Genomic DNA, 15,272 nt, shown 5'->3' with positions numbered 1-15,272 from the left:
ACGTAACACTCCAAAATGACCTCGAATGTTCTTGATTTCCTCATGTGATATTTGCCATGTACCCCATGTTATAAATTGCACCCTGATTCCTAGTTAGAATGAATAAGTTTGACATCTCTTTTATCACGGGTAGAATTACCGGGCATAGTAGACCATCTGAATCAACCTTCCACTGCTTGATTCTTCTGTCTGACCAGCCGATCGTGTTCTATCTTGATTCGTCTCTCTTCCATAATCGTGGCACTTAGATTAGTGTGCACGAACGATTTCTTCTACGGTTTTATGCACCAGACGCATTTCCAACAGTAGAGAATAAAGTTAAGTTGACCTATAAATACTCAGTTTTGCCCCTAAATTACCCTGGAATAGTATATATAGACCTTCATAAAATATAAGTCACTAGAGGAAGAAGGAGATATACACCTAGAGAACACAATCGCTAGATAAATTAAAGAACCTATAGATAAAGCTAGAGGGAGGCATTTCAAGATTTGTCCTAATATATTTACGTTATCAGGAGAAAATTCGATAGCAGCCGATATACGGCGTAAGCAGGAATAATCAAGATCTATCTTACTATAAAATTATAGTTAGAGATAAATATAGTAGATATACCTCTTTATATAGCTTTTATAAAAAGGTTTTGTTTTTATTCTTAGTAAAACTGTGATATATATAGTCTATAGATCGTTAAATTAGGTAGGTTAGGTAGTAGGTAGGTCTAATTTTTAATACGTAGTACGTAGTCTTCGCGAGGAATTTCTGGATATTAATTAGGCACATCAAAAAAGTACTAGGTGTTTATACCTAAGATATCGAAGTTATTTATAATTACTAATCCCTCTAGTTCAAGTGTCAGCATATACGCTTATGAGAAAGTCCGGGCCCTGAACGATACGGTATATATATTTAAGAAAGCTACGAATGTAGCCCATGGAGCATTTTTGGCCTACTTAGTATATCATGTGACCGTACTGTCCTTCTGCCCCACTACAAAGTCCGACATCAAGTTTAAAAAATAACCTTCTATAAGGCTTTTATTACTTTACGCGCGATTTATGTCTTGAAAATTCCGCGTAAGAAAGGTCACTAAAAGTAGCTAGCTATTTATTCTTACTAATAAGAAGTAAAGAGTAGTTCTTTCATAAAATTATATAAGGAACCTGTCGGCATGTATGGCCTATGGGCCAGATATGCATCTTGAATCCTGCTTGCTTACTAAGCATTCCTATCTTGCTTACCGCTAGGAAAACCCAATCTTGTTTACCCCTAGATTCTGATCCTAGATTCTGATCTTCAACGATCGTGTCAACATTGCCCGACTAGGCAAAGGAATGCTCAACACTCCAAAATGACCTCGAATGTTCTTGATTTCCTTATGTGATATTTGCTATGTTCCTCATGTTATAAATTGCACTCTGTTTCCTAGTTAGAATGAACAAGTTTGACATCCTTTTTATCCCAGGAAGAATCACCGGACATAGTAGACCATCTGAATCAACCTTCCACTGCTTGATTCTTCTGTCTGATCAGTCGATTGTGATCTATCCTGATTCGTCTCTCTTCCATAATCGTGGCACTAAGATTAGTGCGCACGAACGATTTCTACCAAGGTTTTATGCACCATACGCAATTCCAACAGGGTATATATCTTATTAATTCTCCCTCTTATATAGCCTCCCTAATATAATTATATTCTAATTTCTTCTAATAGTAATAATAAGTGATTATAAGTCTAATATCGCCCCGGCTGATTTTGTTATAAGCTAGCGCTAAAAGCGGGACCGCAATCCCGTAACGTCTCAAAGCAGTCTTCTAAACTTCCTAAACAGTAGCAATACGGAAAATCGCCTACTTAACTAAGATAACTAGCCTTATTATAGTAACGAGACCCCTACTGCTATAAATACGAGAGACGACATATAAGCTAGGGAAAACAAAGATACCACGGAGCCCTGCTTTAGTACGGGGTGTCTGCAGAATTAGCCCTAATACGTATCTAAAGTGCTCTTTAACACTATATTTAAGGAGTAAGAACAGATATTATTGAAAAAAAGTTAATAGCTAACATCTCTATAGCGTAGACAGTCGAGCAAAGTGAGTTATCGCCATATAATCGCTGACATTCTTCATGAGAACTTATTGATGTTCAGAGGAATCGATGAGTAGTTTATACGGTAAAAAATCTGGAATAGAGATATACAGTGGGGTATCAATGCTTTTGAGGAGGGATTCCTCAGGATTCAGGCCTTAAATGATACGATAACGGCCTTGGAAGAAAGAATTGATACCTTGATCGAAGGTCGGGCTGGGGAAGTGTGAGAATCCTGGCCACGGTAACTCAAATCAATCAATCGTACAGTTGGCTTTGTTTGGAAACTTGATTACAGGCTAAGTTAGTGGGTCTCCTATCATATTGGAAGGTGTTTTGGATTCTATTCTGAATCGCTGATAACATTGTTATTATATATCATTATTATTATTATTATTTTGCTAAATTAGTTTGGCTACTTTAGGATGACACTCCGACTAAAGCTACTTTTTCGCAACAAGACTGGGTAGAGGAGATCCTATCGTTTCTATCTATAATCGGCTTCCATTTCATCTCATCGAGAACCCAATATTCAAGAACCTAATCAAAATGGCTCGCTGTACCCCATCTCTTCCTACGATCCGCTCCGCAATGACTACCCCACCTTGGCCAGAAAGCCTTGTTAAGGATCGACAACAGCGCACTCTTCGAATTCTTCCTGCTGGTTCTTAGATTCTATCACGCTTGACCTTGACTGCTGGACATCCTCATATTCTCGTGCTTTACGGCAATCACTGGCTATTTTATAGATGCTGATTAGGTATATCGGCAGGTGATACTTGATTTCAAAGCTATTCATGGGCCCATACTGTTGCGAACCTTAAGTAGTGTCCTTGTAAAAACCCTTGTGAAGCATAAGATAGAATACCGGGTGTTTGGTTTGACTACGGATAACGAATCAAACAACAAGATATCGGATGAATTCCTACAGCAAACTTTATCGGATGGTGTCCTTATATCCGAATTCCATGGCTTGCATATATTATCCAGCCTAGCCTTCGCCAACTTCTTGGTCATATCAAGGTAGTCCCATTAAACGGCATAGCTACGACAACGAAAACTTATGTACAGACCAGTGGAAGAAGGCGTTCTTCCTCAAGCACCAACGCGGCATCTCAAGGCTACTGCTCCAAGATTTTCTCGCTTGAGATTTACGGTAGACATGTATACATTCTATTGCTTTATCTGAGGTTCTTCTCTAGGGCTGGATCTCGCGGGCATACATGCCGTATTCTTCTTGTGGAGATTCTTAGAATAGAGAATCTTCACAGCAACGGCTTGTGCTCTGGCTCCTGGATCCAACTGTATTATATATCAGAGCAAGGAGGCTAATTTGTCAAAATGGATGGGCATGTGATCTCCTTATTCTCGGGAACTTGGACCCAACGATTAGCTTTTCTTAGCGATTACTTGATATCAGTGTTATAGCTTTCATATTGTCGCTATCAATACGAGTTAAAGTTGCTATAGTTGCTTGTTTGAGGTACCAACCATATCCTTGCGAAATTGAGACATAGAGGAAGACGGATTTCAACTAGCGTTTTGAATGGTCAGGTTGAAGGTGTCCGTGTTCCTCGGGCCTCGCAAGCAGGATACTAGAAAGGAAGCTTTCTGTCTTTCTAGTAAAATATGGAAAATACACTTGGGTCAGTGAATGGAAGCCGACTATCAGTCCTCATTGATGAATGGAGAGGGGGCCTCCAAATCTAAAAGAGCATCGGAAAGACTCTCATGAAATAAGTGGCGAGAGTAGAAATTTAGAGGCTTTATACAGAGCGCGCAAACAGTTGGATATCTCAGAAAAGCAATGTCAGTGCAGGGGAAATGAACATTCCCTTAGAATATCTACGCAACGCATCATACGATTCTCTAAAGGTAAGCAATAGAGAAAGCCTCGGTGTTGCGCTTGGCTTGTTTCTCACATGGCTTTCCGGAGAATTCTGCTCTAATACCTTCGGGCCTAGATCTATCATGTTTCAGGCTTGTCAGATGTCAAGGATATGAAGCCTGACTATCACTTCCTATCATTGGGTGAAAGCCCTCCCCACACTTGCGTAAACCTCACCCACTCGCCCAAGACCCAGTAGCCGATAGTCCAGGCTTTTCAAATGGACCCTTAAATAGACTCTACTCCAGTAAAATAGTGCTGACTCATTTTCTTGGTGATTGCATGCCACTTGAAGAACATGGCAATTGCTCGGCCTACTTACCGAAACGGGACATACAGCCTGTCTTCCGTGAAGATCCGGAACATCCCTGCTATTCGTATTCCAACGACCGTCTCCAACAAAGGCATTGTTCCTTGACACCAGAGCTGGAGATTTCCCCCTTAGGACTGGCACTCACAAGATGGAGGTGTTGCTTTCCCTTCTAGGCCCTGCAGAGCGTTGGCAGCGATACAGGCTTGTATCCCTGTGACTCGGGGTCTCCGAATATCACACCCTCACATTTAACATTTAATTAGTTTCAAAATTTAACAATTGTCACCTTAATAATATGCTAGCATTTCCCTTTAGAATTACAAGAAGTCAACGCAGAGTGTCGCTGTCATGGTGGCTGTACGCTCGTGAAGGAGTGGCCCGATGCCCAATTTGCCTCATTTCAACGTGGAACGCCAACAAAGGTCGGTTAATTATTGAAAAACAAAATGTCGAGTTTGGTTCCGAGGAGACGCAGAGTGAACTTGGTTCTGTTCCTAGGTTTTGCAGGAACGCAAACTCTGAAGTCCAGTTTTGGAGCTCGAGGCAAATCATATCAAGCGAGACATAAGACTCAAAAAGGCACACAACGCCACTTACGGAACCATCTCCATTTTTATCATTTTTTGCCAGGGGAAGGGACGAACCATCAACTGTTCCAGACAGTGTCCTCAAAAGGTCGAGGAACTCGGAGCCGGTGGAGATGTTGGAGGATTACCATTTCCGGCGATGGCAAGGTCGTTCGAGACCACCGGCTGTTGAACCGGCTCCACTATCACAATAACTATTGGTGAACCCCATTATATCTCAACTTTAAGAGTTTTGGCGGACAGGGGCAGCTTTTTACAAGTGCCACTACTCCAGTATCTCCACCGAGGACGATATATAACTATGCATGATCCGCGACATTGGCCGTCCTTTCTCTTGTCAACCACTACAGTCCTTTCAATATTACCTTCTTTTTCTTGTTGATTGCAACGATCTGATCACTCTCTTTCAGATCCTGTCATTCTCTTGTCAATCTTTTCACCAAAAGACATTCTCTTGATCACCATATACAGTCCTTTTCTTCGACGTCCTCGTTCAACCGACTTCATATACAAAATGATCTTCAGCAACGTTTTCCTCACTAGTGTTCTCGCTGCCACCGCCGCAGCTCTGCCTCACCGTGTCCGTGACACCAGCTCCAGCGGCAATGTCCAATTCGTGAACAACATGGGCTCAGATGTCTACTTCTGGACGACATCCTCCGACTCCGGCAGCATGCAAACTCTCTCCTCCGGCGGTGGCACCTACAGCGAAAATTGGCAGACCAACTCCAACGGCGGCGGTATCTCGATCAAGCTGTCCACCACCCAGACCGAGGACAGCGTGCTTCAATTCGAATACACCGTTGACTCTGACACGCTCTACTGGGATCTGTCATCCATCAACTTGGATTCGTCCTCTGACTTCATTAAGAGTGGCTTCTCTGTCAAGCCTAGCGATTCGAGCTGCCAGTCTGCTACTTGTGAGCCTGGTGACACCAACTGCGCCGACTCCTATCAGCACCCTGACGATGTCAACACGCTGTCCTGCTCGGTTGATGCGCAGTACATCGTTACTTTGGGATAAATTGTCCCGTTTCATTCATTTATGACCGACTTCAAAAGAAGTTCATTTTTTATCATCATGGTGTTTGCGGTAGAATGTACTTAGACTTTTCATACTTGCATAGACCACTTTATAGATCATTCCCCTCCTTTGAGTCACCGACATTTGAAATGACAAACATCTTTCTTCAAATACCCCTTCACATGAGAAGTTCTCGTAGCTGCAGAGGTCAATCTTGTTATCCGTACTGATAATAATCAAGTAATGATCGGTATTACGTGAGACCCCTCTCAATTCCTTCCAATTTTTGATGGGGAATTCTCCGATGACGTCATGTTCCGAAATCCTTTGTAAGGCAGTTAGGCATCAATTTAGTCCTTTAAGTGACCACAACATACGCTCCTGAGCTAGATAGTTCATTATTGAAAGATATACTCCAAAATATTTCAATTCGAGAATGGTCTTGACCCTTGAATCAGACAATATATTGGGTATTGTCGCCGACTGGACTAGATAGCAAATAGCAAGCTACACATCCTACTTATTGTTCCACCGTGCACGTGACAAGACGATTCTTCTGCACTGAAAGGAACACAGCGAGACAACACGCTGACCTTATCCATGCAAAACAGCCGCCGCATGCTGTGAACCAACCCAAGCTCCTGCCCAAACAAGTTCGTGGACAGGCCGTCGGATAGGATCACGATAACCCACTCCCGGCGGACCGCGCAGTGGGGCCAAGCGCGCTCGGCGATTCGGGACACCCAACACCGCGGGGCCGGTCATCCATAAAGCACACATCAAGTGGCTCCAAGCGTCTCTACACTTACCATCCAGCAATCCGGGGAAGATAGACCAAGGTGCACATACAAACAATAACCGGCAACATGACTCGATCACTACGCATCGCCGTGCTGGAATGTGATACGCCGATTCCACCAGTCAAGGACGAGCTCGGTGGCTATGGAGATATCTTCACGCGCTTGCTAAAGAAGGGTCTAGAGGCGTCTGGGAATTCGGAGGTGGAGATTCAGGAGATCAGCAAGTGGCACGTCGTGGATAATCCCGTTTATCCTGATCCGAATGAGTATGATGCCTTTCTTCTCTCTGGCAGCAGTATGTATCTCCCTGTACCGCCTGTGTGAGTCATTGGCGAGGTTATGTGTTAACGTGGCGATGAAGAACATGATTCATTCGCAGATGATACTTGGATCGTGAGTCTCACCGATTACATCCGGGGCGTGATTGAGCAGCACAAGAAGCCCGTTGTTGGGATCTGTTTTGGCCATCAAATTATTGCTCGTGCCCTAGGCTCGCGCGTTGGTCGTGGCGATGATGGATGGGAGGTCTCCGTTGAAGAGATTACTTTGACAGATGTTGGCAAACAGATATTTGGCAAAGACAAGCTGGTAAGCTCGTGCATATCCAACACATAATATTGATCTCTGTCTTACATGATCTAGCATCTCCAACAAATGCACCGTGATGTGGTGCATGAGCTGCCCGCAGGCTGTGTCAATCTCGGCTACAGCCCCCGGTGCGCGATCCAGGGTCTGTATATGCCGAAGAGATTGTGGAGTGTGCAAGCTCATCCCGAGTTCAATGAATTTATCATGTCGCGCATATTGAAATTCCGGCATGATGGTGGAGTATTCAATGACCAGCTTTATGAGGATGGCGCTTCGAGAGCGGCGAAGCCTCATGATGGAGAATTCTTAGCGACGGAGATTATCAAGTTTATGGCAGAGGCTACAGCATAGAATAATTACTACATAGAATACCATGTTTACGTTTTATAAATTACAATATACATCTTTAAGTACCTAATAGAGGTAGATCTAGTCAAGGTAATACAATGGAGTAAGCAGATCAAGCGCTCGGCGGGGAAAGTGGCGACGGGCGGAAGCCTCGTGAAGAGACCGCGATAAGCGGCGGGACCACATAAATTCCATGCCCCTCCTCGCTCGTCTTCACAACACTTTCTTCTCCCCTCCAATCCATCCATTTTACATCTCAGACTCAAAATGTCAAACCAAATTCGCACCATCAACCCCGCGACCCATGAGGTCATCTTCGATCAGCCTGGAACTTCCCTGGAAGAAGCTGGCAAGATCGCCACCGCCTCGAAGCAGGCATTCCAGTCTTGGCGCGCCGTGAGCCTGGAAGACAGAACTGCAATTGTCAAGCGCGCTCTCCAGATCATTGATTCCCGCATTGATGAGTTGGCGAAGGAGTTGACCACGCAGATGGGCCGGCCTATTCGGTACTGTGCTGGAGAGATCAAGACTGCTGCGCTTCGCGCAGAGCACATGATTAAGATTGCAAAGGAGAGCTTGGCTGATTTGCCTGGTGAGCCGCAAGATGGATTCAGACGGATGGTTAAGCAAGTGCCTCTGGGTCCTATTCTTATTGCCTCTGCTTGGAACGTAAGGTCCCCTTTATCAACTAATACCGGTGATATGAAAAAATGACGCTAATGTACTTGGCGCAGTATCCCTATCTCACAACTGTGAATGCCCTTATTCCTGCTCTGCTGGCGGGTAATACTGTGCTCTTACGCCCATCCCCTCAGACTCCTCTCCTTGGTAACAGGCTATCCGAGATCTTCACCGAGGCAGGCCTGCCCAAAGACGTGCTCAGCATCCTGCACATTGGAAGCTTGGATGCCCTGGACCAAGTTGCTCAGTTGCCCGAGATTCAGTCTGTGTCGTTCACCGGATCAACTGCTGGCGGTATCCGGCTCCGCGAAGCCACTGCCAAGCAAATTAAGCCTGTGAACTTGGAGCTCGGTGGCAATGACCCCGCCTACGTGCGTCCCGACGTGGACGTTAAGAATGTTGCCGAGAACCTGGTTGACGGAGCAGTGTTCAACTCCGGACAAAGCTGCTGCTCTGTGGAGCGCGTTTACGTCCATGAGAAGATTTATGATGAGTTTGTTCGCCATGTGCAGGAGGAGCTTAAGGGGTGAGTTTTCAGCCTCTCTCTGGGCAAGTTTTGGTCAATGTGGCAGCAGCTAACCATCATTCTAGATATAAACTAGGCGACCCCCACGACCAGACCACAACCACCGGGCCAGTCATCTCCGCGCCGGCAAAACAAAAGATTCAATCCCACATTGACGATGCCCTGCAGAAGGGAGCCATCGACGCTACCCCCGAGAACGCTTCCTTCTCCCTGGCCAAGACCAGCCAGAAGGGCAATTTCCTAGCCCCAGTTGTCTTGACTAACGTCAACCACGACATGGTTACCATGAAGGAGGAGACTTTTGGTCCCGTTATGCCTATTATGAAGGTTTCCAGTGATGAAGAGGCTGTTGCCTTGATGAATGACAGCGACTACGGATTGACTGCTAGTGTCTGGACGAAGGATATGGCTCGTGGTGAGGAGTTGATTGATCAGATCGAAGCTGGAACGGTGTTTATTAACCGTTGTGATTATCCTGCTCCGGTGTGTATTCCAGACGTTGTCTCTCAGAGGATATGGAATTGCTAACTCTGTTATAGGATCTTGCTTGGACTGGTTGGAAGACCTCTGGTTTGGGCTCCACACTTGGACCCCGTGGTTATGATGGATTTGTGAAGTTGAAGAGTTATCACATTAAGGATGCTTCTGCGTAGATCTTGATATGCTGAATGGCATTTTGATGGCTGCTTTGTTTCCAATACATAAATCGCGTTTTACTTTTTGACTCTTCATATTCCAGGGCGTCTCTTGATGTAGCTCTAGTATTTTCTGCAGCCAATCTAAATCATACTATCGTTCTATTTCGTCTCAGATCCCCTTCTTTACCTATTTTGTCATTCGCAATCCCATGTGTTCCTATTCACACTAGTCTTGCCATTCATTCTACTCTCGACCCCGTGACGGACCCACTCCAGCGCGGTCCCGGACCGCGCTGCGCTAGCCGAAGCGCGGTAAGCACACGTGACACATTTATAATTACCCAACGCACATGAGCCACGGAGTTTTAACTGGTTATCTCCTGTTTACTATTGCAAGTGGTAGTCGTTTCGAAGCATTAAGTACTATTAGTGAACAAAGACCTATCTGCGGCGCTTTAATACCTCTCCATATTTCGCGACCCATACAGTAGTGTCCGTACAGAGCCGCGATAGGGAAGGAGTTGATTTGGTGTGGACATGAGGTGTAATCAGCTTATAGGTCCCGGTGAGTGTTGGTACGCTGCCAGGAATTTCGACTAGAGCCTGCGCCTTCCATGAGTTCGTATGATATTTTGACTAGTAGTGGGCTTGAGACCCATGTAGTTGCTCATGAGATGGTGGCGTGAATGCTATTCAATGAACATATATACCTGGCACCTCACCGGGCATCTCCGGCTCCCAGAAGTCCCCAACTTTAGTTGTACAAAATTACACTTTCTCAAGTGCTCAAATCAGGTACATGATTCACCTATATATGTTTGAAAACATACAGGCTAAAAGACTGCACCTGCACCGCAAAACGTCCTTATCGTCAGCTGATAGACTGACAAGGCTGACAAGGATGAGAACTGCGGCATCAGACGGGATAAAAACAATTCCCATGACTGACATCAGCAACACAGTTCTATCCACCGGAAGTGACCTGATCATTCCTCCCGATGATGTACGAAAGGGAACACTTTGGAGGCTTCAAAAATTGCAGATCGAAAATGCAAGTTGCGCGTATCGACGCGGGAAAGTGGCATGGGCGCTAGATTTCCAGGATTTGGGTAACCCGCACCTGACACACGATGACGCCGAGGCGTGTTCAAAGGATATTCGAGGTCGCAATGCAGGAATTCGTCTCAGGGGTGTAATATAGAAGCAATCCGGCTATTGGATGTTTCAGAAGCAGGGCAAGAAGCCCGTTCATGTGATCCATACGGCGAGTAGGATTGGATTTGTCGGTGCGACTACAGCATAGCTGGCGTATACCGATGGCGAAAGGATCTTTGACAACGAACCACGAGTTTGGCATTGCGTATGCTTGAGGGGGGTTTGGTCCAATTCGCTGTGTTTTGCACCACTCATGATTGTCGCTCTCACCCCGATTCTTTGAGTGAGACAGATCCTGACAAGGAAAAGCGAATTGCTGGCAGAGTTCACTTTCTGAGCGGTCTGTTCGGCCAGGTGATTGAACAGGTTCATGCCGCTGTGTTCATGGGACCTTGTTCGTCATTACCGAGGACTTTTCGCTGACGGTCATCTTGCGAAGAATTATGACGCCTGAGAAATCCACGTCTAAGAGGCCCAAGACCTTCGCTAGCCCGTAGACCTTGTTGGTGAACATGAACACCGTCTTACAAACTTGTACATAACGCACACGGCGTTGATCTGGTCCAAATCACGCGAAAGAAATCCAAATTTGCTTGGACTGCATTGTCCGACAAATATTCCACGGCCCGGCATCAGCTGGGGAAGTTCCCACATAGCTTCAAGCAGTAAAAGCGTTCGCTGCATATTTCCTAGACCAAAGTGTGCTGCCATCGCTGTTAAACGCACCCGTAGACGTTCCTGCTGCTCAGGCTTTTCAAGGCATGAACCGACTACAGCGATCGGCCAACAGAGACCAGAGTTGATCCGGGCTTGTGGGGAGATTTCGACAAGATATGACAGTGCCTCTGTGACTGCCGTTTGGATGAGCCCTTTGTACATGCCGTCGGGGGCGTAGGTATAACCGCCGAGCGAAGTGTACAAGTAGATGAGCACGGCTTGTTGGAATACTAGACCGGCTAAGTAAACCTCAGGCTCGACGAAGGAGTAGGGTGACCAGCGGAGGACCTGGGCTTGGATGGAGGCGAACATGGCCATGTCGTCTGCAGTCGGGACGACGGGCTGCGAGTCGCCTATCATCCACTGTCGACCGAGATCGAAGATGCAAGGGATGAGGAGGAGTAACTCTAGCCAACAGCCGCATAGGTTGCCCACGTATTGGGTGCGAAGAATGTCCCGCGCGCGTTGTTCGAGGTCAAAGTTCAAGAATAACTGTCCGCTTAAGCGGGCGTCGATCGAAATCATGCTGACGGTCGCGGTGTAGACGTAGTACTCGATGACAAAGTCTTTTAATTCTCTGGGCACAGCAGTGTCGCTTTGTTCAAGGAGCTTCAGTAGTAAAGTGTGGGCGGCTGATAGATGATCGAATACGGTTCCCGTCATGTCGCCTTTGGCAGTCTACCCTTCGGATTAGTATCTGATGATGACTGGTCCCATTCAGTCCGTCCTTCCTACCTCTGTAAAGCACATTAACAAGGCGCCGATCAATAGCATCAGTGGATTTGACTCCTTTCCCTCGATGAAATCGTTTACGCCATGTCGGAAGAGCTGGATAGCTTTGGTATAGTGGGAGTTCGCCACCGCGTCTGAATCGTCGCGTCGTCGAAAGGCGCGGTGCGCAGCACTCTGCGCAATGACGAGTTGAAGAAGAAGGTCGCTGGTGAATGCTAGTGGTACGATTTGGACGAGAAATGGGTTGATGGGTGTTGTGCCGTTGGCCATCACGTCGGCCGTGTTGGACAGATAATGCGAGAGAAGTGCATAACTCTCTGGGTCATACCCCGGTAACATTGACATAGTGCGCGGCACGACATTCCCAACGGCCATACTAGCAACAAGCGCATTTTCCTCTTCGCCCAGAGTTGACCGGCGGCGATCGATAGTCTCGTCTGGATCGGATGCCTGTCCCATTTGCTCCTCCATGATGGCGGAAAGTCCCGCGGTCGACAAAGGCGAGGAATGGCGCCTGGACAGCGGACTACCGGGTAGCTGCATGGCATCGAGATCTTCAATCGATCCGGCGTAGCTAGACCGTCTGTCTGCCGGAGTATAGCTCGACCTGTCGTTTTCCGGGCCCGAGTTCGTCATTCCTGGCACAGTCGATGGCCATTCACACCGTAGGTCATTCCGCCTGCACCCCGAGCATATCGGTCTCAACTCGTCGCACTTCTTCTTCCGGCGCCGACAGGACCAGCATCCTGTGCGAACGCGGACAATCCGCTGCACGCGCGGTTGTCGATCTGGCGGCATCGTGTTTGGGTGGGGAGTGTGAGAAACGTAGGAGATCGAGCGGAACTTGAAGGGGGGCTGATAAGAAACGTGCTGGACTCGTGTGGGTGTGGGGTAAGCCAAAGTCTATTTGCGCTCTCCGCTAACACACAAATTGGTGGCGATTGGGCTGACATTCATACTTTTTGGTTGGATACTACAGAAGTTAGATAGAATTGTTCCTTGGGCGGATCAATTTGAATCGAAGCCAGTGATTTCATCCAAAGTTACGTAGCCAGAGAATCTGCTTTCTGCCTTTCAGATAATCATCCTGCAGCCTTATCTTGCCACACGTTATCGTTATCTCGATCAGGGAACGTGCGACCGGAGAAAAGTTCTAGAAACCCCTTTAGTCCGGTTCTCTGCTCTTTCTAGCGCGAGGGAGAAATCTATTGGCCTGAATGGGCCATTCTTAAGTCGCATGACTGCAGAATCCAACTTCTACATTGATGGGATCCTTGTTCGAGCCTATACGGGTGGGAGGGTTGCACCTGCAAGATAAACACGAGTGCAGATATACAGCGGGTTATCGCGATCACACCCATTGGTTCAAGAATGCGGCGACCGGTTCTTGAACTACTGGTCCAAGTGTCTACGCACACGGTTCATCACCACGGCTAGGATGATATAGTCCAAAGGGTCGATATTGTCACCATTCGTGTAACTAATGATATGCAGATGTTTCACAATACGGTGCTGAGTTTTAGGTCGTTGTGAGCACTAGCAGAGGAAATGAGAGCATACCACCTTCTACAATATTCTACAGAGTTTTGAATCACGTATTGCGATGGTTACTCACATTTGATCACGCAAGATTGATATGGTCAGTTTTCTCAGTATAACCTCGTTTGCTCCTCTAACAAGCACTATCTACTGTACTAATCCTAAAGAAATAAGATACACGAGATTCAGACACTCGGATGTGCTTGCGCCCGCTGCTCTCAAATACGTCGTCCTGAAAAATTGCGCTTGGTATATGATATATGGTCAAACAGCTTGCACCAGGATCTTCTATTGTCCATGCTTTCCGAATGCATCCGTCCCATGGTTTGGCTTAAGCTGGCGTGACTGACTGGTGGACAACTCAACAAAGATAACAGCCGAAAACTATTGCCTACCAATGCTACCTGAAAACGTCTCTACGTCGAACTCATAGGAAGCATTCAGGAAGTATTTGGGGAAATAGAACTCAATCCCTCAATTTAGAGATCGCTCTAGGGACCAAGAAAGCGAAGAGCAAGAGGAGGCTTCTTAAAGGCCAAAGACACGTACAGTACAGGGCCTGGCAAACAAGAAATCTTCCCAAGGGCAAACTTCATCACTTCTCATCATATGTCATGAGGGTGTGTGCAATAGCCTATAAGTACGTATGAAAAGCCTGAACCGGAAGACTTATAGCATTCATTAAGATCCTTGTTGCCAAGATACTGCCGTGCCGATCTCCAGTCTGCCATTATCCTCTAAAACTTCTGAGCCGTTATTATCTTCCTGCAAGGCAGAGCTAATCCCTGGATTTCCCTGCCTGCAGCCTTACAGTGACCCACCCAGTGATCCGCGCCGATCGGTATATTTATATCAGGCAGAAGTGCAAAATCATGTAAGGTGTTTCGTGGCCGCACGGCTTTGGTGATATTCTTCACATATCGTGCTTGCAAGTACTGTAGCGTCTAGCAATATCGGACGATTCGAACCCTAGCGACGACCTGAAAGTGCGCTAATCTTTGGCCTGTAATGACACTTCAAGGCATTCCTATTGGCCGTTTGGAGTGATCCGGAAAGAAGATCAAAATATGACTCCGGGATACATGTTGTTCCCTGTCGGTGCACGATCCTTTGCCATTCTTTGATTCGCACTTTGGTTTAACTTGAGGTTGGCACTCCATAGTGATATGTTATTTGTTTTGACATACCCATGTTGAACATATCTTCTGATTTCCAGGAATTTCACCGTCACGGTCAACAATCACGATCTAGAGGCCAGGGCTTATTCCCCTCGCCAAGCCTGCCAAGGGTAGCAAACCGTGCTTCCCACGTGGTGTCTGGTAGGGCAATATCGATCATCAGCTTGGCCAGTGGTGCGATGTCTAACCTATCGGGGTATTTTCCACGTCCACAGCTGAGGCCCGTGGGTCAGAAACCTGAATTCAATTGCCGAGCCGACCGCGCAGAAAAGCCCTGGTTGACATCTTTTTTGAAATCTGACTCGTCTTGGTCAATGCTTGTGGCGCTGTTGTCAGAAATCTAATCTGGCTAAATGTCCTCTGCATGGACATTTCTCGGAAGTATTCCAGTCCGGGGCCTTTTTGCAATTTCCAATGGCCCTTGATTCATCTCGTAGTCCAGCCAGTCACGAAGCTTTCGGGCGCA

At 46.6% G+C, this 15,272-nt stretch overlaps 4 protein-coding genes across 4 annotated transcripts; 3 read left to right on the top strand and 1 right to left on the bottom strand.

Annotated features, from left to right (window-relative positions):
- Positions 1-5,394: 5,394 nt before the first annotated feature.
- Positions 5,395-5,904, top strand: N7458_005051 (putative antigenic thaumatin domain protein; the record flags this gene model as incomplete). The annotated part of the gene is made up of 1 exon (XM_056908433.1): positions 5,395-5,904. One exon carries the CDS (start codon positions 5,395-5,397, stop codon positions 5,902-5,904), a length of 510 nt encoding a protein of 169 aa, XP_056767051.1.
- An 833-nt stretch (positions 5,905-6,737) lies between these two features.
- On the top strand, positions 6,738-7,643 carry N7458_005050 (type 1 glutamine amidotransferase; the record flags this gene model as incomplete). The annotated part of the gene is made up of 3 exons (XM_056908432.1): positions 6,738-6,999; positions 7,066-7,292; positions 7,347-7,643. Coding segments are annotated over 3 exons (786 nt in total), but the record flags the coding sequence as incomplete, so codon positions are not given.
- Positions 7,644-7,907: 264 nt separating this feature from the next.
- Positions 7,908-9,500, top strand: N7458_005049 (aldehyde dehydrogenase family protein; the record flags this gene model as incomplete). Its single annotated transcript, XM_056908431.1, has 4 exons — positions 7,908-8,309; positions 8,375-8,847; positions 8,913-9,330; positions 9,387-9,500. The coding sequence occupies 4 exons, from the start codon at positions 7,908-7,910 to the stop codon at positions 9,498-9,500; spliced, it is 1,407 nt and encodes a 468-aa protein (XP_056767049.1).
- A 1,508-nt stretch (positions 9,501-11,008) lies between these two features.
- N7458_005048 (Zn(II)2Cys6 transcription factor) lies at positions 11,009-12,887 on the bottom strand (the record flags this gene model as incomplete). The annotated part of the gene is made up of 3 exons (XM_056908430.1): positions 11,009-11,126; positions 11,188-12,035; positions 12,093-12,887. The coding sequence occupies 3 exons, from the start codon at positions 12,885-12,887 to the stop codon at positions 11,009-11,011; spliced, it is 1,761 nt and encodes a 586-aa protein (XP_056767048.1).
- Between the last annotated feature and the right edge of the window lie 2,385 nt (positions 12,888-15,272).

The sequence above is a fragment of the Penicillium daleae genome (genome assembly GCF_028827525.1).
Source record: "Penicillium daleae strain IBT 16125 chromosome Unknown utg000005l_segment0_segment0, whole genome shotgun sequence".
Classification (NCBI taxonomy): Eukaryota; Fungi; Ascomycota; class Eurotiomycetes; order Eurotiales; family Aspergillaceae; genus Penicillium; species Penicillium daleae.
The sequence above is the reverse complement of the archived record's forward strand: the minus strand, read 5'-3'. Positions and strand labels throughout refer to the sequence as shown.